Source organism: Aedes albopictus, chromosome 2, assembly GCF_035046485.1.
Source record: "Aedes albopictus strain Foshan chromosome 2, AalbF5, whole genome shotgun sequence".
Taxonomy (NCBI): Eukaryota; Metazoa; Arthropoda; class Insecta; order Diptera; family Culicidae; genus Aedes; species Aedes albopictus.
Window position 1 is genome coordinate 127729099 of NC_085137.1, and position 25414 is coordinate 127754512.

Consider the following 25414-nt stretch of genomic DNA (forward strand, 5'->3'; position numbering starts at 1 on the left):
GTGCACGTGTGTTTGGCTGGAAAAAGTCGTGCAAAGAGGGTCATATATCAGTTGAAAGTCTGCCTCATGATCTTCGTCCAGAAACATCAATAAACGAAGAAATCATCGAAAATGCCAAGGTGTAGTGTACTCGGAATTCCTTCCGGATGGTCAATCTGTCAATGCCTAATGTAATCTGGGCGTTTTGAAGCGTTTGCGTGAGAATATTTGTCTCTATATGAAATAATTGTGGGACAACAAGTCATGGTTTTCGCATCACGATAATGAGCCAGCTCGCACATCAAGTTATTTCGCGATTATTTGACCAAAAACAACGTTTACATTGTTCCTCAAGCGCCGTATACACCTGATATGGCACCATGTGACTTTTTCCTCTTTCCAAAACTCAAACTGCCACTTCGTTGTAACTTGTTCAGACGATTGAAGTCATAAAAGAAAATTCGAAGAGATAGCGCAATATGATACCAAAAGAGGCGTATGAAAAGTGCTATCTATATACAGTGTCGGACAAAACAATAAGACCACCAACCATTTTTCATACAAAATGACCAAGTTTGACGATGTGATGCTCGGTTTCTGATGAACCGATCTGGCTGAATTTTTGACAGTCGCCATGGAGTTACGTGAATTTTGATTTGTATTTAATTGATTGAGTTCTGTTCACTACATCAAAAGTTACAGATATACAAAACGACAAAATAATAGGACCACTTTCAGATTGCCATTATCAAAGAATATATATTTGTATCTGATACTTGATGATTGATAAACAAGTACTAAAATTAAGCATGCAATTTAAACTTTGGGACATTTTTATTGAATTGACCACTAATAACCATCATAAAAATCTGGTGTTGGAATTTTGTCGCACCGTATATCTGTAACTTTTAATGTATCGAACAGAATTCAATCAATTTAATACAAATCAGAATTCTGGTCATTTCATGTCGACTGTCAAAATTTCAGCCAGATCGGTTTACTAGAAACCGAGTACCATATCGTCAAACTTGGTCATTTTGTATGAAATAGGACCGGTGGTCTTATTGTTTTGTCCGACACTGTATATAAAAATGAATTTCCGTCTGTCTGTCTGTCTGTCTGTCTGACCGCTATGGGTTCGGAAACTACTGGACCGATCGGTGTGAAATTTTGTATGTGGGTATTTTTCGGGGAAGGTTCTTAGCTTGGTGCGGGACCTCTCCGGTCTCTGGAACGGGAGGCTCCCATACAGATGACATCGCGGGGGACGCCCCTATGGAGCTGCATGTCAAAAAACACAGTAGGCAGGCAGTACGACGTTTGCCGGGACAGCTAGTAAGGAATAAAAAAAAAGTTGGCATATGTGTATCGCCTCCGAATAAGATTAATTTGCAAGATATAAAACAAATATTGAAGAATAATTAACCGTTTGTTTTTTATTTAACGAGTCTCGTTTATATTTGAGCAGAAGGTATTAACGAGATTTTTAGCCCTGGGCTAGTTCATCTCGGGACCCACTCTTTACTTCCCTTCCGAAGGAAGAACTCACTTTTTGCGAGTTTGTCGGGAGTGGGATTCGATCCCAGGTCCTCGGCGTGATAGTCACGTGCTTTAACCATCACACCAGGTCCGCTCCACAGGAAGAACTACTGTACTACCTACTGTAGCACTTCCCCTAGATAAATCCATGAAGAAACTACTGGAGAAATCACTGAAGGAGTTCCTGCAAGAATACCTCATGAAATCCCAACAAAAAAACCCTCAAGGAACTCCAGGCGAAACCCCTCTAAGATTTCCAAGAGAAATTTCCGGGGGTTCCTGGAAAAATCCTGCAAAAGGAGATCTCACTGAAATCAATGAAGGAGTTTCTGGAGGAATCCACGATGGAGTTTCTGGAGAATTTCTTGAAGGAATTTAACAAGAAATTCTTGTAGATGTTCATGGAAAAATCTCCCCAGCAATTACAAGACAAATTCCTCAAAGATTTCCAGGAAAATCCCCAAAGCAATTTGTGGAGGAAAACAGGAACACATTTTTAGAGAAATTCCCGAAGAATCCCTGGAGAAATCACTGAAGGAGTTTATGAATAAATTTCCCATGCAATTCCGGGAAATACTCCTCAAAGAATTCTAGGAGAAATTCTTAAAGAAATTTCAACAGGAATCCCTGAAAAATTCATGCAGGAGTCCCTGAAAAATTCCCGCAGGAGTCTCTGAAGAACTCCTGAACTCCTGAAGAAATCTCTGAAGTAGTTCCTCGAAAAACCCCAGAAAGAGTTCCTGGAAGAATCCCTGAAGGAATTTCTAGAGAAGCCGCTTAAGGAATTCCAGGGGTATTTTTCAAGGAACTTTATAACGAATTCCTCAAAGAATTCCAGAAGAAATCCATCAATGAATTCAAGGAGAAATCTTTGAAGAAACCCCCGGAAGAATTTTAGAAAGAGTTCCTGGAAGAATCCCTGAAGAAGTTTCTGTAAAAACTTTTTAAGGAATTTCAGGGGTAATTCTTAAAAAAAACTTCAAGAGGACTTCCTCAAAGAATTCCAGGAGAAATCTTCTTAGGGATTCCTAGGCAAACTTTATAAACGAATCCCATAGGAACTACTGGAGGAATCGCTGGAGATATTATTTAGAGGTATCGCCAAAAAAAATCCTGGAAAATTCCCTAAAGGAACTCCGGGAGAAATTTTTGAATGCAGGAATCCCTGAAAAAAAAAATCTCAAAAAAATCCCTAAGAAAAACAATGAAAACACTTCTGGATGAATTCCTTACGGAATTCCTGGAGGAAACAATCTATCTTGAACGCCAGTTGACCGATTTTCGTATATCAAATCTCGAGGTACTGAACGGTTCACTTTAACGAAAAAAAAACACGGAAAAATCCATGTTGAACGAAAAGTCGTTGTATTTGGCGTAAAAAGTTGAAACAACATAGTGTTTAAGTCAACTTTACATTTATTTATGAAAAGTGAACCTTTCAGTACCTCGAGATTTGAAATACGAAAAATAAAAAAAAAGTTTGCAAATCGGTCAACTGGTTTTTAAGATTTGAGATCGAGATAAGTGCGTCAAGTTCGATTTTTTTATCATCGCAAGGTATGTCAACCCTTAACCCTTATGTGGCCGACAGGTTACCCGGGTACCCAGCGCCCATTTGAAAAGAATGGTGTAGAAAAAAGCAAAAACAATGTCCGACACATAACGGTTAAACTAGATTTTTTTTTCTTTTTAGGCAACTTCCACTAATCTCATTTATGAAACAGTAGGACTCTGTGATATACTTTACAAGTTGTCCATATTTTTTCAACCGAAAGATTCTTGTTACCTAAGCATGAGGCAAAACAAAGTAAAGCGGGTTTGTGTCATTTGGCATAAGGTTGTTTGGCGTAAGGCCGTTTGGTATAAGGTCACGTGGCATAAAGTCATTTGAGGCTTTCCACGGACCAGCATGAATCCATTTTAATCGATGTTTTTTAATCTAGTTGATATTTTTGTATACTGTTCCTTTTTATGTGAGAAACCATTTTTTCATATCAAAAGTTCATATTTTGTCTCTACTAACTTTCAATTAGGGCCTATGAAAAAATGGAACATAAGCAAATAAAAAATTTTAACACGGAAACGGCTTGTGCGATCGGAAAGGTGTCTTCAGCAAAGTTGTAGAATAATATATTGCGGCTCTCAGAAAAATACACATTGAAAAATTTATTTAGTTTTTCTTCTGAAATAACTGAATTTTGTTACTAAAAATCAAATATCTCAAAAAGCTATTTTTTACCTTCGTGTTTTTTTTGTGAGAATAAAGTTCATTCTGTTAGCTATCATCTCTAAAATTTTTATAGTGGTAAAAAATGTACATAAAGGTTATGGCACTTTGATCATTTTTGGTTGCGTGTTTTTTTTAAGAGTGCATGACGAATTTCCCGCAAACTAGATTTTGGGGTGGGCAGCACCCTCTCAGATTTCAATGGAATTGTGTAGGTATGAAGACTATGTACTTTAAAACAACGTTGCATACTTTGTTGTTGTTTTTTTTTTAATTTATCTACACTAATATTTGAAAAGGGCTTAAATTTTTGACCATTTTTTATACCAATGTAACTTAAAAATAACATGACCTACAAAAAAGTGTGGTATGTGTGACTTTAAGGAATTTGTGTGAACTTTCAAGTAAAAAAATATTGAAATATTGAAATATTGAAAAAACGATCACGCTAAAAAAAGTTAAAAAATAAATTGAAGTCAATTTGGAATACATGCCCATTTGCGAAATTAAATTAATCCTATTTCGGAGAACCAAACCCCACACCAACCGTTAAGAATAGAATTCAAAATGGATCAAAGTAATTAAATTGCTATTATCTGAATCCAACCCAACACAAAATGTTTTTTTTTTGAGTCAAACCAATTTTTGGGTATTTTTATACGTGGATTTTCACATATTAATATTGAACATAGCTTTATTTGTTTCAATTATAAATCTATCCAATACAAATAATATAATATAATCTCTTTTGAACCAGAACACTAGATCTGTTACACAGAAATTCAGAATATCAACCAGAAGTCGAATTTCAACTTAAAAGTGTCCTTATTCATAGGAGAATAAAATAAATACTTTGCATTAGATAGACTTGTGAATCAAACATATGGAGCTATGTTTAATTTAATATATGAAAATATCTGTAAAAAAACGCCCTGGATAAAAACATTTTTTTTTTCTACCGGAGATAAACACGCAAAATGATGAAATGAAGTATTTGTTGTTAGGAACCGTCCATTAAAGACGTATCATTTTAGGGGAAGTTTATGATATTGCTAGGAGCCTTCTATTAGGTATGGGAGAATATACTTTAAGAGGGGAGGAGCTGTCAAAAATTTTCCACTTATGCTACCGTGATTTCGAATGCAGCGATATGGTCAAACTCAAACATTACAGAATCCTTGAAAAAGGTCCAATAAGGACCGAAACGTCGAGTTAAGAAAACATATAGTTGTTTTTGATTGACCAAATTAGACTGAAATGCCAATTAAAGATATCATCCAACGTACCGTCGATCACCCAAAGAAAGTCAAACTCAAAGCAATAAAACAAGTACGACCACGATTCTCATCAGTCAACGAGTTTGAAACTTTTACTACAAATCATTTTATTGCAATAGGTAAATATCATTTAAAATAAAAAATCAATAATTTTGCTTTCGGGATGAAATTTATCAGTAAATGAAATACCTTTGCATGTGCCAAAAATATGTTTTCCACCTGAATTAACCACCCCAGTATGCGAAATGCTACGCAAAACTTTTACGAGTTTTCTCAATTTTTAATTATTCAAGTTTTAAATTAAGTAAATTTTATGAAAACGCTACTGAAAAAGTGATTACTTCCGGAAAAGTGCAAATTTATGTATAAATTCGAATATTTATAAAATTTTTGATGATGAAATCGTGTTTAGCAAATACCTGGCAGCTAAAAGCATCCATTCGAATATTCATTACATGTGCGATACAGCCACGGCAACAAAAGTTTGAAAGGGTGCCAAACTCGCAATTACGGAAAATATTTAATTTAATACAGAAATATGTGACTAATTGACTGTAAAACATGTAACTCATCATTCAATAATCCTTTAGCCAGATGATGGTCATTTTATACAAATTGTTTTAAGTTTAACCAATATTTTTAACAAATGAAAATGACCCTCTCGTCGATCAATTTCACCCCACTGATCAATTTCACCCGAAATCACGGTACCTCAAAAATGCTTTTCTTCAAAAGTGCCCATCTTGCGATACATGGCAAAGTTTTCAATAATAACATGTTTTGCAAATTGAAATAATTTTTCTTATTTGCATTTTTTTGACTTTTAAAGCGTATTGACATTTTTCAATGTTATGAAAGTTCACATGATTATCTAAAAGTCACCCATACATAACTTTTTTGTAGGTAATGTCATTTTTAAGTTATATTGAGTAAAAAACGGTCAAATACTTTAGCCCTTTTCAAATACTAGTCTAGATAAATAAAAAAAACAACATATGCAATCTTGCTTTAAAATACATATTCCTTAAACCTAAGAAATTCCATCGGATTCTGAGACAGTTTTGCCAAACCCCTACGGCGAGTTTGCGTGAATTCGTCATACACTCTAAAAAACACACAACCGAAAATGTTCAAAGTGCCATAACTTTTTTGTACATTTTTTACCATTATGAAATTTCTACAGATGGTAGCTAACAGAATGAACTTTATTCTCATAAAATATCACGAAGGTAAAAAAATAACTTTTTGAGATATTTAATTTTTAGTAACAAAATTCAGTTTTTTCGGAAGAAAAACTAAATAAATTTTTCAATGTGTATTTTTCTGAGAGCCACCATTTATTAATCTACAACTTTGCCGAAGACAATTTTCCGATCAAACAAGCAGTTTCAGAGATATGATTTTTCATTCGTATGTGTTCCATTTTTTCATAGGCCCTAATTGAAAGTTAGTCGAGACTCCATAAAAAGTTTTAATATGAAAAAATGGTTATTTATATTGATTAGAACAGCTGTGCAAAATTATATGAAAATCAAAAATGCAAAATTAAAAAAAGTGTATTTTTTTCGTGCTGCTTCGTGGAAAGCCTCATTTGCCAAGTGACCTTATGACAAACGGCCATATGCTAAATGACTTTATGCCAAAGATCCAGCTCCCAAGTAAAGCTGTACTTGTTTGCAATTCACTAAAGATGTTTCCCAGATATTATTCAAAACTCACTTAACTTTTGAACCCTCAACGACCCGTGAAATGCATTTTCTCCATAATGTTCATACAATGCAACTCTGCAACAATCTAACATCGTTCTTATCCTTACGGTCGATCTCCCCGTACTTCCATTTCAGTCCCCCACCCACTCATTCAAAACGGCGTCCATCAACGGTGCAGGTCATCATACGAACGGAGGCGAGCTAAATATGCCTGGTGGTCCGACTGCAGCGCCCGGAACACCAAACTCAAAGGCTAAGGTAGGTGTTCACAGAAATCCGAAACTTCAAAGAAGCCCCATGTCAGTCAGTCAGTCTGTCAGTCAGTTACAGAAATCCGGCCAGAATCTGGTTGTCATTAGGCGAGGTCCCCGCCGCCGCGGCAGTAACCAATTTAATTTGCATTCGAATTTAACGCTTCTTTCCCATGACGGGAGTGCACTCGCTTAAACGAGTCTCGCACATTCGCGCGGCTCTAAAGTCTGAAACCGGCTTAATCGATCCCACTACTGCCCCAGAAGTCCGCCGCGTGACGTCTGGGCATCTGACTGACATGACCGGAAATGACCGTCGGACAGAAGCAGGCGGGAGCTTTGTTTCGTGCTGCTGATCTCTTAATTGAAAGAACGACGGCGGAGCGATTAAAATTTCGGCTAATTAATGGTTTTCTCTCTCGTTTGTCTTCGGTAGGATGTCTCGCCCCGGGTCAAGATTGTGGTCGCCCTGTACCCCTTCAAGGCGATCGAGAGTGGCGATTTATCGCTGGAAAAGGTAGGTTCTTTTGTTTCGCGGAGGTGAGGTGTTACCGACTAATGGCTTCCGATCGTTTATTATTTTCGTCCAGAACGCCGAATACGAAGTGATCGATGACTCCCAGGAGCACTGGTGGAAGGTCAAAGATCAACACGGCACCATCGGATACATCCCCAGCAACTACGTCAAAGAGAAGGAACTGCTCGGGCTGCAAAAGTATGACTGGTACGTGGGGGACATGTCCCGCCAGAGGGCCGAGTCGCTGCTCAAACAAAACGACAAAGAAGGTTGCTTCGTGGTGAGAAAGTCATCCACCAAGGGCCTCTACACTCTATCGCTACATACCAAAGTGTGAGTTGGTGCTGGATGTTGTTCCTGAACATTGCGTAAACTAATCTTTATTCTTCTATTTTTCATCTCTAGACCCCAATCCCATGTAAAACACTACCACATCAAACAGAATGCCCGCAGCGAGTTTTACCTCTCGGAGAAGCACTGTTGCGAGTCGATCCCGGATTTGATCAACTACCATCGGCACAACTCCGGTGGTCTAGCGTGCAGACTGAAGACTTCCCCCTGCGATCGACCAGTGCCGCCGACTGCCGGGTTATCTCATGGTGAGTCTGTTTCCCATTTTTTGCTGACAGTAGGTACTACCCGGGATTATTCTAAACATTGCTATTATAATTTTTGATGCAGCCTTGAAGATAATTTTAAGATGTATGAATAAATCGTTGAAGAAATGTTGATGAATTATCGAAGCATTTTTTGCGAAATTTAATGAAGATCTCTGGTTGAGGTTTCGACAGCTTTTCTAACGTAATTCCAAGGAGAACGTCTGAAAAACAAAAAAAAAAACACATTGAAAATTTAATGTAAAAATTTCGAACGATATTTAGCTAAATTATGAATTTCATATTCGGCCCAATGCGCATATTCCTTAGTATTAGAGAGTATTAGCACAGCTGACCTTCCCCACGACAGCGCAACCATGGGCAACATTCGATCCACATCGAATGAGACGACCCCGCATTCATCGACCGTGGGCTGAGCGTAACTGTCAGTTATGCTCATTCTACGAGTGGAGTGACGTGACGCAGCTCGACTCGCATATCGAGGTGAGAAATCTCGACTCGAATGAGGTGACTCTCCATTTGATTTACACGGCGAGCCAATTCATTCGAGCCGAAATTTCTCACCTTGATACAAGACTCAGACTTTTGCCAAATCACTCCATTCGCAGAATGAGCACAAATATAAGATCCAATGCTATTATTTATGTAAACAAGATTAGTAAGAAAATTAACAAAATGATTTGTAGTTAACGATAGAGAAAGCTTGTTTTCAAGCCTAATAAAATTACGAAGTTGAATTCAGTTAGAAAGCAGAATATTGAGGATTGCAGCTATAGTTGTGCTCATTCTGCAAATGGAGTGACGTGACAAATGTCGTAGTCGTATATCGAGATGAGAAATCTCGACTCGAATGAGAGGACTCTCCATATGATTTACACGGCTAGTCATTTCATTCGAGTCGAGATTTCTCATCTCGATATACGACTACGACATTTGTCACGTCACTCCATTTGTAGAAGGGACACAAATTAGAGAAATGAAAAATAGATTAAAATTGATATTTATATGCAGTCATTCCATAGAAAAACGATATAGTGCAATTCCGATTATCGTGAAACCTGGTGTGTTCGTATTTCTTCGAAAATAATTCAGGCTAAACATTTCAATAGGTCCTATTTGCATTTGAGAGGCTCTCTTTCTCTTTCAATTATTGCAATGTAATGGTACACTTTTCAACTACTGTTGCAGTACAAATCAAAAGACGATTGTTTTGATCATCGTTCAATGCAAGGAGACAATCATAATTCAATATCAAATAAACAGCTAAGATATTAATAAAAGAGAGGGAAACCAAACAGAGCATCTCTTCTGCAGATACGATTTTTAGATATGTTTGGCCTGAATTAGACCCGTATTTTTTTATTTCGTCATTAGGGTTGCCAATTATCAGATAGGGTGGTTTTAAAAATAGAGGTTTTTAAAAACTAAAAAAATTAAAAAAAAAATCATGACTTTGGAACTTTGAGTTCGAAAATAATTAGACCCGCATTTTTTTATTTCGTCATTAGGATGACCAATTTTCAGATAGGGTGGTTCTAAAAATCGAGGTTTTTAAAAGCCACAAAATTTCAAAAAATCATAAGTTGTGAATCAGTTAACCGATTTTTAACTTCTTTTTTTTGTTCGAAATCTATCTAATTCTAGTTTGCAGGAAAAATAGCTTACAAACAAACAAAAAATCGGTTAACTGATTCAAAAGTTATGATTTTTTAAAATTTTGTGGCCTTTAAAAACCTTGATTTTTAGAACCACCCTATTTGAAAATTGGTCATCCTAATGACGAAATAAAAAAATACGGGTCTAATTATTTTCGATCCCACCAGGTTTCACGACCATTGGAGTTGCACTATATCGTTTTTCTAAGGAATGGCTATATGTTTGCATGTATTTTGTTATCTTTTGAAATAGAAACTTCAAGCTCTTATATCTAAATAAGTTCGGCTGTGGAGATCAGGAAATCCATGACGATTTATCAGCTTATAATGGCTAAAACTGTTAACACAGTGGACGTGCATCTTAACAAAGTTTCGTCAAGTGTCATATTTTTTAACATATTCACGAAACAGGAACGCCAAATGAACAAAATAAAGAATTTCTACCACAAATATGTGGAGATGGAACAGGAGCTGTTCGAAATGCGTCAACAACTTGAGCAATATAATGGGGAGATGGAACTCGAGTTCGAAAAGGTGCAAATGAAGAAAAAGCGCATCAAAGCAAGATGAAACAGACGCCGACGCAGTTGAGGCTGAAGGCTGAATACGGCTTTGGAGAAAAGAAGCCAGAAGAAGCTATCGGAAGCGGGAAGCTCGAAAATCGGAACATGTAATCAGGGAAAAAGACGACTCGAGAAGTGAAAGTTGGAAAGTCGAAAAACTGAACTTCAACGATTCCAGTGGAGCCTACCACAAGCTCTTATGAAGTTCCGGAATTTCTAAGGAGCCTGCACCAAAGTCAATCCGATCGAATGACGAGTCTTCCGGAAAATTTTCTAATCGGCTGTGAAGGAGATTTTCTAACCGTCTGGGAAGGAGATTCAACGCCAATTGGACAACCAGGGACGATCCTAGCTCGGGAATCTAAGAACGTGAAGAAAGTTATTGAAGTTGTTGAGCCAGAAATCGTGAGTTCCGAAAAAGAACAATAAAAGAGGGATGAAGAGGGAAAAAACAGCGAAGAAGAAAGTTAGTTTAGAGAGTTGCGAAGAAGTGAATAAGCAAGAGTAGCCGCGACGGAAAAGTGGAAAATGCTAGGATAGGCGGGAAGAATTGGGGGCGGAACGACGAAGGCACAGATGTCCGCGCGGCAGTTTCTGTCTCGTTTTCTGGCAAGTTTGAAGAATGGCCGATGTATACAGGGGTACCTGCTGAACGAAGAGACTCTGGAGGCGTTGAGGAGCAGGCGTTAAGAAAGCAGGGACACTGCGCATGCCGTACGGTGGACCAGAACGGTTTCTCAATATGCTGTTGTCGAAGGTTCGCAACGCGGTGCCACCGAAAGCGGATCGTCTGGCGAGGTTTATTTGCTTCGGAGTGGTAGTTCAGCAGCTCGCCGATCATCTAGAAGCAACCGGGCTAACTGCGCACTTGATCGATCAACCGGATGCTGATCCAGGAGATGACGGAGAAGCTGTAGGCTCTGCCATGTCGCACGACATGATAGAGAGTAGAAGTTCATGCCAAGTGTTAAGAGGAAGCCTTGCCGGATTTGCAGCAGAGTGGACCACCGAATCTGGAACTGTGGAACTGGAAGTTTCGATGACTTCAACTAGGATGAGCACGGAACTACCGGCTGCAAGCTAAGCTTCCGCTGCAGCTTCGGAGGCTGTTAGGAGCGTCACAACCCACTGCTCCATTTCGTCAGGCCAGTCGCAGGATTGAATTGCAACGTTTATGCTACGCAGCCAAAGCTAACCTTGATTTTCTGGCCGTCATTTTGCACTGTGGCAAGTATTCCGTGAACACTATCGCGTTTCTAGACAAAGGATAATCGAAAAACACTAGTTAATCGGCTAAGAGTTCGAGGAGTGAGATTTGGATTGAGAATGATTCGCAGTGCGTGAGTTCATCTCAGCGAGAGGATCCGCTCAACGTTTCCAGATCAAGAGTGCCCACACAGTAGAGAGCTTTATTCTTCAGCATACACGGTAGCCATTCCGGGGAGGCAATACGCACATTTCCAAGGTCTGCACGTTACCGACGTCCAACATTTCGATCCACAGATTCTGAAAGGGCTGAAGGTTGGCTGAAGGGCATTCACCTTTGGCGCTTCGTTGAAATCACGAATTGGCCGGCTGAAGGAGTCAATAGCAGTGCGGTCGAAGCTAGATTGGATCGTATAAAGACCGACTGGACCGTGTAACGTTTACAGCAGTGGTTTGGCCGCATATAATTTATGTAGTCCTAGTCCGGTGTCTAATCAGAAGTAGCACGACCTCCTTAAGAGTCACTACACGCTGGAGGAGTTCGACATTTTCATCGCATTGCTTTCAGAGCCGAATAAAGACAGAAGAGCGAAACAAATTTTCAAAACAATAGGAAGATCGGCGATCGTTTCGTGACGAGTCTGCTATGAAAGGACGACAATAGGGGGTCCATTCAAATACAAAACTTTTGGATCTATTTAATCGTTTGCCAATTAAATCGTTTGGATTCCCTAGACTAAGAAAGCCAAAACCTCCAAAACATAGAATTTCCAGTCAAAAAAACTCCAGCAATTATTTTTTTCATTTTTGAATGAACTCGTTATTCCGCTTCTTCCAGAAGGACTAAGTGGTGCCTCCAGGAGATCCATCAGGAATTCCGCCAGAATATTATACAGAGATACCATCAGGAGTTTCTTCGGAGATTCTTCTAGGAGATCCGTAAAAGATTCCTCCTAAAATTCCAATCAGAGATTTCTCCAGCAGTTCCTTTGGATATCTTTTCAGGAACTCTTTCAGAGATATTTCCACTAGTTCCTTCAGAGATTCATTCATGAGGATTCAAGAATGCCTCTAGGATTTTCATTAGGAATTCCTTCAGAAGAACTCTCAGCTATTCCGACAGGAGTTCCTTAAAGAATTGCTCCAGAAGTTGCTTCGGAGCTTGTTTCAAGAGGATTCAGGGATGCCTCCATTGGATTCATCAGGGATGCCTCCAGAAGTATAGGAGGTATAGGAGGTCCTTCAGAGATTTGTCTAGGAGTTTCTTTAGAAAATCTTTTTTTTTATCTGTATTAACAGAGATTTTTAGTCCTAGGCTAGTTCAACTCGGGACCCACGCTTTACTTCCCATCCGAAGGAAGAACTCACATTTTGTGAGCATGACGGGAGTGGAATTCGATGCCAGGTCCTCGGCGTGATAGTCACGTACCTACTTTAACCATCACACCAGGTCCGCTCCACTTCAGGAAATCTTTCTGAAGTTCCAGAATTCGAACAGTAGTTTGTTCAGGGATTAGTCCAGGAGTTCCTTCAGAGATTCCTCTACGAGTTTTTTCAAGGATTCTAGCAAAAGGTCCTCCAAAGAATTCCAATCAGTGCTTTCTCTGGAATACCAATCAGGGTGGGTTTGTTTTGCCTTTTTTTTTTGTTTAGGAATCTATCTATAAATCCTTTAGGGGATCTCTGCAGGATTTATTTCAGGGATCTCTCCAGGAGTTCCTTCAGATATTCTTCCTGGAGCATTCAGAAATGCCTCCAGAAGATCCATCAAGGGAGATCTTTCCTGGGTTTTCTGCAGGAATCCCTCTTGGATCTCTTTCAGAGATTTCTCCTAGAATTTCTGCAGGGATTACCCCAGTAGTTCCTTTATTATTTTCAGCAGAAGTTTCTTCAAGGATTCCTCCAGGATTTTTTTTTTCAGAAATTTGCACCTGGAGGACTTTCGGAGATTTGTCCAGAAGGATTCAGGAATGCATCCAGGAATTACATCAAAGATTTCTCCAGAAGTTGCTTCAGGAATTCCTTCAGGGGTTTCTTCAGGGATTCGTCTAGGAGTTCTTTCAAGATTTTTTTTTTAATAAAAACAGGCATGCCTACAGGATTTCCTTGATGGATTCCTCATAGACTTCCTACAAGAATTTCTCCAGGATTTCTATCTAGACTTACGCCAGAAATTATTTCGGAGATTGTTCCTGGAAATCCTTCGGGAATTCCTCCTGGAAATTCTTCGGAACTCCTTGTAGGATTCCTCCTGAAAATCTTTCTGGAAGTATTCTGGAAATCCTTCTAGGATCAACATGGAAATATTTCGAAGATTCCTCCTAGAAATCCTTTGAAGATTCCTCCTAGAAATCCTTTGAAGATTCCTCCTGGAAATCCCTTGGGGATTGCTCCTGGAAATCCTTCCGAGCTTTCTTCTGGAAATCCTTCGGGGATTTCTGCTGGAAATCTTTCGTAGATTCCTCATGGAAGTCCTTCAGGGAATCCTCCAGGTATTCCTTCGAAAATGTCTTCGGGGTTCCCACTTGAAATTCTTTCGGGAATCCCTCCTGGAATTCCTTCGGTAATTCCTCCTGGCATTCGGGGATTCCTCCTGGTTATTCTTCTGGGATTCCTCCTGGTAAACCTTCGCGGATTCCTCCTGGTAATCCTTCGAAGATTTCTCCTGGAAATCACTCCGGGATTCCTCCTGGAAATGTTTTGAGATTTCCTTCTGGATTTTTTTTCGGGAATTCACCCTGGAAATCTTTCGGGGATTCCTTCTAGAAACCTTTCGATGATTCATCCTAGATATCCTTTGAAGATTCCTCCTGGAAAACCTTTGAAAATTCCTCCTGGAAATCCTTTAGGAATTGCTCCTGGAAATCCTTCCGAGCTTTCTTCTGGAAATCCTTCGGGGATTACTGTTGGAAGTCTTTTGTAGATTCCTCATGGAAGTCCTTCGAGGAATCCCCCTGGAAATCCTTCAAACATTTTTCCTGGAGCTTCTTCAGGGATTCATCCTGTAAATACTTCAAGGTTCCTGCTTGAAATCCTACGGGGATTCCTCCTGGAATTACTTTGGGGATTCCTGCTGGAATTTCTACGATGATTTCTTCTGGAACTCCTTCGGGGATTCTTCCTGGAATTCCTTCCGAGATTCCTCTTGAAATTTCTTCGAGGATTCTTCCTGTGATTCCTCCGGGAATTCCTCCTAGAATTTTTCCGGGAATTTCTTCTAGGATTTGTTCAAGGATTCTGGAATTCCTTTGGGCATTTCTTATAAAACTCTTTCGGAGATTTCTCTTAGAATTCCTTCGGGGATTCCTCCTGGAAACCCCTCTGGAGTTTGTCATGGAATTCCTTCTGGGATTCCTCGTGGAATCTCTTCTGCGATTTCTCTGAAATTCCGATCAAGGGTTTCTTCAGGAATTTCTGCAGGGATCTCTCTAGGAGTGATTCATGATCCACCAGCGATTCTTGCAGAAGTTCCTTCAGGGATTTCTCCACGAGTTCTTTCAGAGATTCCTCCAGGCAAGACCTGTCCTGCATCCTGTTCCTTCAGAGATTCGGGAATTTCTCCTAGTCCCTGAAATTCCTTCGAGGATTCTCAAGTCCAAACAGCGAGACCTTGTTTTTAAATTCTGAAGCTTCTAAAGAAACAAAACAAAAACGGTATCAACAACGATACTTTATTGACCTTCAATGGCGATGGGTTACATAGCAAATACGGGAGGCTTGAGGTACAGGGGATAGACAAAATGATCGGGACAGGCAAAATTTTCACTTTTCAAAATATGTTCAACTAGCTGTAACTTTTCGAAAAGTGCATCGAATATTCTCAAATTTTTACTGTAAGTTCATCAACTAGTTGTGTATCAGTGGTCCAAATTTGGGAAAGATCGGGCCATTCTCCACGAAGTTATAAAGATTCTTGGAAAAGGTAAAATTATCCGATAGCCAACTTTGAGCTGTTATATCTCCGGATTCAATGAACCGAATGCAATGAAATTTTGGTCATTTATGACTTGTATTATGAGCTATAAAAAACCGTAGACGCAACTTAAAATCCTCAATATGGAAGATAATTATAACGATTTGATTATTTTTCTAATAAAACACCAAATTATCCAAAACTTCAACACCATTTCAAAATTCAAGATGCAAATTATTGTTCATTTAATTTACCTCTAATTGACTAATATATAAATGCATTTTGAAAGAAAGTAACAACATAGCCGCCAATAAATTGAAAAAGTAATGGAATACATATTAAAAATAGACCAATTTGCTAAAAAATCGTGAAAAAAAATAAAATCACTATAACTGTCTCTCTTGTTAAAAATTTCAAATTAAGTTAAATGTTTTTCAGAGATCATTATATAAGTCATGAATGGTCAAAATTTCATGGCAATCGGTTCATTGAATCCAGAGATGTAGCAGCTCAAAGTTGGCTATCGGATAATTTTACCTTTTTCAAGAATCTTTATAACTCCGTGGAAAATGGGCCGATCTTCCCCAAATTTAGACCACTGATACACAATTAGTTGATGAACTTACAGTAAAAATTTGAGAATATTCGATGCACTTTTCGAAAAGTTACAGCTAGTTGATCATTTTTTGAAAAGTGAAAATTTTGCCTGTCCCGATCATTTTGTCTATCCCCTGTAGGCTTGGTTATTAGTTTCACCACAATAACGTTTCATGTTTCGTGATTCTATTTTGATTACAACAATGTTGGTACAAAAACCGTTATAAAACCGAGCGGGAATTTAGCGAGTTGTGAATATAACTATTGATAAACAATAAAATAACTATTGATTTAGAATCAAAATTTTTACATAAAAAATTGAACCAAGAAGCACTTTTTTCGGCATAGATACAGTAATTCAAAGGGTTCATGTCCAAGAAAATTGAAACCAATTACTTTTTTTCCGTGAAGACATCTAAAGAATTCGTTTTTATGTAGAAGTTTCATGGATGCGTCTTCAGTTATGTTCGCTTTTCACTTTTCCTAATTCATCCCTTATCAACTTACCATCCCTCTTGCAGACAAATGGGAAATCCACCCCTCGGAGCTGATGATCCTGGAGGAGCTGGGTTCCGGCCAGTTCGGAGTGGTCCGCCGAGCCAAATGGCGCGGCTCGATCGACACGGCCGTCAAAATGATGAAGGTCGGCACCATGTCCGAGGACGATTTCATCGAGGAAGCAAAAGTTATGACGTGAGTTTTTTCTATAGAATTTCGTTCTAGATTGTATTCTAATTGATTTGAAATATACAGAAAACTCCAACACCCGAATCTGGTACAACTGTACGGCGTATGCTCCAAGCATCGACCCATCTACATCATCACCGAGTACATGAAGCACGGTTCCCTGCTGAACTATCTGCGAAGGCACGAGCAGTCGTTGATCGGAAACATGGGTCTTCTGCTCGATATGTGCATACAGGTGAGTTCGAGGAGTTTTACTTCATCATTTTCAGGATTATCTAGCAAACCATCTTCAACAGGTCTGCAAAGGAATGTCCTATCTGGAGCGACACAACTACATCCACCGGGATCTGGCGGCACGTAACTGTCTGGTCGGATCGGAGAACACTGTGAAGGTGGCCGATTTCGGCCTGGCACGGTACGTGCTCGACGATCAATACACCAGTTCTGGCGGCACCAAGTTCCCCATTAAGTGGGCCCCACCGGAGGTACTAAACTACACCCGATTCTCGTCGAAGAGTGATGTTTGGGCGTACGGTAAGTTGTGGAGATTGTGAAATATGAGTCAACAGTTTATGTAATTCGATTGGGAATACGTTTTAGGCGTCCTCATGTGGGAGGTGTTCACGTGCGGCAAGATGCCCTACGGTCGCCTAAAGAACACCGAAGTGGTGGAACGTGTCCAGCGAGGAATCATTCTAGAAAAACCCAAAGCATGTGCGAAGGAAATTTACGACGTAAGTATTTGTTTCGTCTCTGCGTCTTCTTATTTTGGTTTGAGGGGTAACCTATTCTTATCTCTTTCCCCAGGTGATGAAAAAATGTTGGTCGCACAGCCCCGAAGACAGACCCGGCTTCCGGATACTCAAGGATCAGCTGGCAGCGGTAGCGCAAGGTCTCACCGATTAAACCTCTATCTCTATCCTCCCGATCCAAGGGTGCAATCTCGATTTGCAATCTTCAACCCAGGCACAGATTCACATTTAAGACAACACACCCCCTTTATACACACACCTACAAACAAACCCACACCAGGAGAACAAATTCGTCGTCGTATATTAATATATACACACAGCATATACCTAATGGAGAATCGAAGAAAAATACCAATTTTATCCTAGAAAACTAGTAGGGAATTCTGTTTTGTCGTTTTTGGAGCATCTCTATCTATCTGTCGGACGTTGTTCATCCTGTTGTTGTCGACCCAGCCATGTTCATTTTGTTTGTATAGTTAAAAACCGGATATCATGCTTTTCACAGAGAGAACAAATAGAATCCAACTTGACCATATCTTTGGGAGACCGACAGCCAAAACCAGAAAGCAGTAAACTAGTTCCCAAGTTTAAACCAGACGACGTGAGCAAAAATTTAAAACACTCCAGTTAATAGACTACTAGTAGAGATATTACATAACCTCTTCCAGGATATAGTGTTATACAACCAGATTAATAGTAGATTGAAGCAAGTCATAGTTTTCCCATTTTTTTTTGGTTTTCTACGTGGTCCCGACACTTGTCGGTGGTGCTCTGATTGAGGGAGAAATGGGGGACCGAACCAGCATTCCTAAGCAAGGCGCTGCCGTAATTCAAACTTCTCATATTCCGTGTCAAACTATGTATGGAACTATTGCTTGGGTTTTCACAATTACAGACTGATGCACCACCCTAATTTTTACACATTCAATGAAAAAGTTGCTGAGCTGCGCGGTGCTTTGTTTACCGTTGTTATCGAGAAATTCAATCCATCCGAGCGTTGCACATCAATTGATTTGTATTGCTATTTTTTGAAGTTTGAAAAAAGGTTTTCTTTGCGATATCGAGTTTGCAGATGTTGCTCCAAAGCTGCCATTCTTGTCCTTGTCGATCATCTCATTAGAAGTATCTCTAGGAAAAGGGAAATTTCACATATTGTAGACACTTTGCCTTTCGTACCACTCATAAGGTTATGGGCAATAGTGAGGGTGACTTCTTTTGATACTTCCACCCTCAATTTTTACAAGGCCGACTTGTTCTCGAATACCATAGGCGTTTTACAGAAATTGAGCTCCATGATGGCCAAACGCATTTCAACCCGTTATAGTTCCAGCGAGGATTCTAAATCCGGCCACATCCAGCGGTATATTAACACCTTATTTGTCTTCACCGGATTAGCTCTTGTCGGTTTTCTGCCGCTGGGTCATCGCCCGCGGGTTTCTTTAAATAACTTCACCATCTGGTACGGTACACCATAGAATGTTGTAAACGCAGATGTTCATGGTTTTCTTTTTTCATCGAGTTGGTTCTTCTTATCCTCTTCAAATGCGAATTGCTTACACAAAATGATAGATTCATGGACAATCAGCGATTGAAAGTGTACTGAATGTTTACCGTATTTCGCTGGATGCGAGATATTAGTAAACATTGTCAGCGTCTACCGTTGCTGTTAGTTCATTGGAAGATTTAATTTCTTCTTCTACGAGTTCTTCAGTAAAACATCTTTAGGTATCTATTTCGCTAAAAATCCTTAAGAAGTGAAACTAGGCATTACGTCTCAGGATATTGCTGTATGAGCTTCTAGAAGCAAATATGCCGAGAATTCCTTGCGAAGTACATTAAGAATTTGCTTCTTGACTTTTTTCCAAGATTTCCTTCAGATAGGGAGAATGTCCTGCAGGTTATCCATCTAGAACTTTCTTAAGAAATTCTCCAAAAAGAAAAGGCTGTAGTATTACTTTCGCAAGTTATGTTTAAAGTTTATTCAGGGATTACTTCAACAACTACCCAAACAAACATTTTTAGTCAAATAGTCTAGAAGAGGTTCTTAAAACCATCATAAGACCAGAATAAAAGGTGTAAGATTTTATGACGGTTCTCAAAACCTCTTCAAGTTTAATTGGTTATCAAAATGTTATTTGGGACTCCAGGAACTTTAGAAATACATCCACGAATCGCCACAAAAATTTCGACAAGGATTCCTGTAGGAGTTTCCCCCAGACAGAAATTCATTTAGAAATAAGTGCATGTATGCCTGTTGGAGTTCATGCAGATATTTCTCCAGAAGTCTCTGCAGATGTCGAGGAGTTCCTTCAGGAAATGCTCAAGAACTTTTTTTTCGCAAATCCCTGCTCAAGATTGTTTAAAAGTTTCTTTTGGAATTTCTCTAGAAGTCCCTGGAAAAATTCTTTAGGCATTCGTTTAGGACTTTTTAGATGCTTTTGTAATAATTTCTCTAGGAGTTGCTTCATACAGGGTTGTTACAACAGCGCGGATTTCGCGAATTCCGCGGATTTCGCGATTTTCGCGGATTTGGCGCGGATTTACCCATGGAATTTGGCCCTCGCGCGGATTTGGCGCGGAAATGATTTTTGTAGTGTGTACAGCGAAATATTTGAATGATTATCGGCACTTGAATTAAAAATTATGAAAAGTAAATATTTGTTTAACCCTCCTAAGATGCTAGAATTTTTGCACCACGATTTGGAGCAAGTTTTCGTTTTGGTGTACGGCAATCGTTTACGAATTTCATCAGCTCTTCAAAATATTTTTTTGAAGAAATTATGCAACGATTCTTCCAATTCCAATTCCATTGTGCATCTTTATTCAACTTTCGAGTCCTTGTTTCTAAAAAAAATCAAATTTGTTTCTAGCAATTCCTTCGAATTTCGACTGTTGGTTATGTTGGGAGGTATGGCGTTCAGTCTTTGGAGGAATAACTCAAAAATGGATTCTTAAGCTTTCATCTGACGTTTCGGTCGCTATATTGCGCCTTTTCTGGGAATTAACTATGCTCCGTTTTATCGTAAGTATGAGCCCACTGCATAGTCCATATTCGTCCCAGACGTAACGTATCGTCCGCCGCCGGCGGCGGTGTTCATTTGAATGTAATATCCGAAAGATATCCGTTTATCGGAAGCCGAAAGGGTAATAGTAATCTGCCCGAGTTACTGGTACAATTTTGAAAGGCACCAGCTATATATTTTGAAGAGATTTCTAGATAAATCCCTAGATTATTTCGGGAAAAAATCTTTTGAAGGGTATTCTAGAGGAAACTGCTAGTAAAAACTTTGGCGAAAAACTCTGGGGGACCTCTGTCGGCATTCCTGGATATATTACTGCAGAAATTCTTGGAGAAACTCCTAAAAAATCCAGGAAAACCCTGTAGGAATTTCAAAGGACTCCAGCAAGTAAATCTTGAAAATTGTCAACATTGTCCTTCTAGGATTTTTCCAGTGGTTATCCATTTTAAGAGGAAACAAACCATCATCGTTTAGCAAAAACTCAAAAGCAGTTTTCTCGCTAAAATCTCAACCAATGTTAATAAAAATTTATCACTGCACTCTGGCCACCATCTGGATAACAGTGAAATAATTTTTAATGACGGTTTTGTGACTTGGAGGAAGAAAACTGCCTTTGAAAAATTGATGATTGTTGATGACTGAATGATAGTTATTTGAGCCTTAAGGGACGTTTTCCTCTGGGCAGAGGCACAACCTTGTGATCAGCTTGTTGCTGTCAGGTCTCGGGGCTTAAATGTATCTTTACTCTACAGAGAAAGATGCACACTCGTGGTGCCAAAAAGAACAGATACTTTTCATGACCAAACGAAGAAGCGTCACGGCTCTTTTTTGTTGTTTTTGATATATTTGATTTCTATTTCCATAAGGAAGGAGGTTGTTACACAATTTATCCTTCTATTTTTTTAAATTATTATTAACCAAGCTTCCAATATTGAAGACACAAGGTCAAGAATCACAAGAAGAGCTGTTTATGCTAGTTCCCTGAACATGATGCTTGATCGTCAAATTTGTTCATTTTGTGTGGAAATACGCAAAGGTAAATAATGTTGGCAATTTAATTAACAACACATTCTTTTACAGCTCAATTCGCAAAATCAATCTCCCACCTTTCCTCATCCTTAAGGCCACGCAAAATTTTGAAGCCACTTGGCTAAAGAGGTTGCAATACCTACTCCCAAATTCCACGGTGTATTATGGACGATGTGAGTTGTTTTCTCAGGTTTTGCCAAGTATTCTCCTTGGAAAATTCCTCACTGAAGATTCATTCAAGAACTACTAAGACATTACTCAAAAAATGTTCGAAGTGATCTTATGAGAATTTTTCATGAGTATCCTTCTCAAATTCATACTGGTTTCAAAAAATTCTTAAAAAAAATTGTTTGTGTTACTGTCTCCAAAAATATTCAGTAATATTTAAAGAAAGCCAAGAAAGTTCCATTCTGTTTATTTCAAAGATTTTTTTTTCAGTTTCTTATAAAAATTTCTTCAGTTTTTTTTTAAATATTTTTCCCACGAATACACTACTTAGTTCTTGGGATGTTTCTCCTGAGATTCTTTTCAAAAATCGCCCAATGTGGAGCGGATCTGGTGTGATGGTTAGAACACTTGACTATCACGCCGAGGACCTGGGATCAAATCCCACTCCCGACAAACTCACAACAATGTGGGTTCTTCTCTCGGAAGGGAAGTAAAGCGTGGGTCCCGAGATGAACTAGCCTAGGGCTAAAAATCTCGTTAATACAGATAAAAAAAAAATCGCCCAATGGATCTTTTAGAAATGTTTTTGAATAAAAATAACGAAAGTTTTGCCAAAACTCACTTTCAGAAAGCATGAGTTGCGTTGATTTACGAATCAAAAGTTTATTCTTCATCCAGCAGTCCATTCCAGTTTAATGGATTTAATGGATTTCTTCAATAACGTGAAGAAAGAAAAAAAAATACCTTCACGCTCTCGCGGATTTGGCGCAAATTTATTTCCAGTATCGCGCGGATTTGGCGCGGATTCAAATTTAACTCGCGCGGATTTGGCGCGGATTTTTTTCCACCCTTCTCGTAACAACCCTGTTCATAAAATGTTCCAAAAGTTCCGTAAAGAGATACATACGTTGATAAATGTCCTAAATGAAGGATAACGTGTTTTTTTGAAGACATCTACACCGTCTTCGGAAAGCTTGAACCTTGATTTTCTTCCGTTTTTCTAGAAGCTTCTCAAAAAATTCTCTAGGTTTTATTTCACGAATTCCTTTTGGAGTTTCGTCGGAAATCTTTCTAGAAAGTCTGGCAGGAATTCCTCTAGAAGTGTTTTTTTTTTAGAAATTCTACCAAAAGTTCATTAAGGAATTGCTGTAGGATTTCTGTGGTTCCGGGCCATTTGGCCGAACGCCATTTGTTATTTTGTAATGGAACTGCTGGAGCAATTCTTGAAATAATTCCCAGAGAAATTCCTGCAGGCAAGAATTCTTAAAGACATTTCTGGAAAAACTCCCAAAGGAAATTTCTCAAGTACTAAAGGAATTCTCCGAGCACCGTCGTTGGAGCTATCAGTCAGTAGTGGGTTAAATTTGTGCATCCCAACTCGAAACAGTCTTTCCAATGCTGTTATGTGCTCTTTTGCAATACTTTTACAAATAATGGAAACATAACATATACATATAGAGTTCAATAATTTTTCTTTGAACAACAAATGTATTATTCTGAGAAACGCCTGGTGGAAATTCCTAAGCAACTCAAGGAAAATTTTCAAAATTCTTACAAAAATGGGTAGTGAACCTTTTTACTTGCCTAAGAGGCATTGGAACTTCGGTAGGAACTCCACCAGAATATTTGGGGAAAGTGTTCAATAAGTTCCGGAAGGAACACTTCGGAAAGCTTTTGGAGAAACTCCTGGAGGAATTCCTTCAAGAGCTCCTAGAAGAACTTTCGAAAAAGCTTGCCTGTAGAAACTACTTGATGGCAATTCTGTAAAACTGCTTTGAAGAACTTCTTGAGTTTGTTGAAGGAACGTTCTGAGGAAATCATTGGTAAACCACACTGGAAAAATCACAGATGTAGTTTCATTTAAACTCTTGGATAAATTTCTGTAAGCAACATAGAAGATCCTGATGAAACTGCTATAAAGCATAAAGGAATCCTAATTATGAAGAGTGAATTTTAAAAGAGGACATCCCTTGATATATTCCCTGAATAAATCCGTGAAAGTTTCTTTTCAAATCTCTAGAAAAATTTGTGATAAAATCTAATAATGTATGAATCTTCGTAGAATCTTCTTGAAGAGTACCTGATAAAATTGTCTCCTAAACTACTGAGGAAACATTTGGAAACACTTTTGAAAAATACCGAAAATTTAGATTTTTCTCTATTTTTTTCTGAAATAACCCAACAAGCATTATTGCTGTACAAAAGATGAACAAGCCTATCTTAAGCTTAATTTAGAAATTTTGGATGAATAAGCTGTAATTCTTATTTAGGAATGAAATTTACTTAGTTTTGGTGTGGAATTCTCAAAATAGCCCCCCTACAATAATGGTTCGACACCCTGTTTCCATATACAATATTTTCGGTTTCCTCCAGGATTCAACTGATTTTTTTGCTGGAATCTTTTTTTGTTCTTTGTCGTGAAATACCTGCCAAGGAATACCTTATGGACATGATTTAAAAATATTACTTTCGGAGTAAAAAAGAAAATCAATTACTGCAAAGAATTACTTAAACTTCTAGTTGAAAAATTTGAGAAAACATCCCAGGAAGAAATACTTTGTGAAAGTGTTCCTGCAGAAATCTTCGAAGGGTTCGTAAGGATACCTTCAGGAATCCGCAATGGACTTGCTTAAGGAATCCCTGGAGAAGTTCTTAGAGAAATTTTTAAAAAAGTTTTCAAATGGATTTTTGGCGAAAATTTCGGAGAAATTCCTTTGAAAATGCACTGAGGAGCTCTTTCAAAATTTCGAAGTAAACCGCGAAGCAACTCTTAAAACATTCTTTGAACAAACTTTAAAGAGAAATTTGCGTATATGTACTTTAAAGAATTCCAAGAAACGTCTAAGAATAATATTCTGGACAAATTTCTAGAGGAATTTTTGGATGAAATTTTGAAAATAAAAACAGAGAAATTCTTCATAAAATGTACTACCGAAATCCATAAAAGAATTGCTGAAGAATTCTCCAGGGAAATATTTCCTCCTTATAGGATATTCGAGTGGAGTCGTCGGAGAAATATCTGGTGGAATCCTTAAGAAAGTTTTTGGAGATTTTTTTCTAAATCCTCACAATAATATTTTGATAATTTCTTGGAAAACTTTCTGAAAGTTTTTCCGAGAATGAACTTCTGATAGAGTAGTTTTTAGAGACATCCTTGAATGAATGTGCACAAAAAATCTGAAGGAACTTCTGAAAGATGTGTCCAAATGTTCGGTAAAATTTCTTAAGAAAGATTTGAGAAGAATTTATGAGAGAATTTCTGAAGGAAATTTTTAGAGAAATCCTCTGACGGAATTTATAAAGAAGTCCTCGGAAAAACTTTGAAGGAATCCTTGAAATAATTCTCATTGAAAGGGGCTTGTCGTAAAAATCATCGAAGAAACTTTTAAAAGAATTTCCGAAGGAGTTGTTGGGTGAAAAGATCATCTTTCCCAATCATCATCTTTCGTCCAATAAACAAGAAAGATTCTTAGAACTACCGTATAACCAAATTAAAAGGTGTAAGGTTTTATGATGATTCTAAAGGCCTCTTCAAAACTAATTAGCCATCAAAATGTTACTTGGATCATGGAAGATCATGGAATTTTCAGAAGAATCTTCGAAAACTTTTCGGATGGAATTCTGAAAAAAAGGTCCAAATCTTGGAAGAATTTCTGAAGGACTGGTAAGTGAAGTTTCTGAAGGAATCTTTGGAAGAATTTACGGTTA

At 38.4% G+C, this 25414-nt stretch overlaps 1 protein-coding gene and 1 long non-coding RNA gene across 7 annotated transcripts in view; one reads left to right on the forward strand and one right to left on the reverse strand.

Moving 5' to 3' along the window:
• LOC109423693 (tyrosine-protein kinase Btk) overlaps window positions 1-18723 on the forward strand; it is a 471634-nt gene extending 452911 nt beyond the window's left edge. For all 6 annotated transcript variants that reach the window (XM_062850401.1, XM_062850400.1, XM_062850399.1 and 3 more), the window contains 9 exons: window positions 6867-6989; window positions 7419-7499; window positions 7573-7832; window positions 7905-8098; window positions 16572-16743; window positions 16804-16972; window positions 17034-17271; window positions 17338-17471; window positions 17545-18723. In XM_062850401.1, coding sequence (XP_062706385.1) covers window positions 6867-6989; window positions 7419-7499; window positions 7573-7832; window positions 7905-8098; window positions 16572-16743; window positions 16804-16972; window positions 17034-17271; window positions 17338-17471; window positions 17545-17643 — 1470 coding nt within the window. In that variant the 3' untranslated portion in view covers window positions 17644-18723. The remainder of the gene's footprint in view (window positions 1-6866; window positions 6990-7418; window positions 7500-7572; window positions 7833-7904; window positions 8099-16571; window positions 16744-16803; window positions 16973-17033; window positions 17272-17337; window positions 17472-17544) is intronic.
• LOC134287729 (uncharacterized) overlaps window positions 1-25414 on the reverse strand; it is a 473313-nt gene that overhangs the window by 190855 nt on the left and 257044 nt on the right. The gene's annotated exons all lie outside the window — the stretch shown is intronic.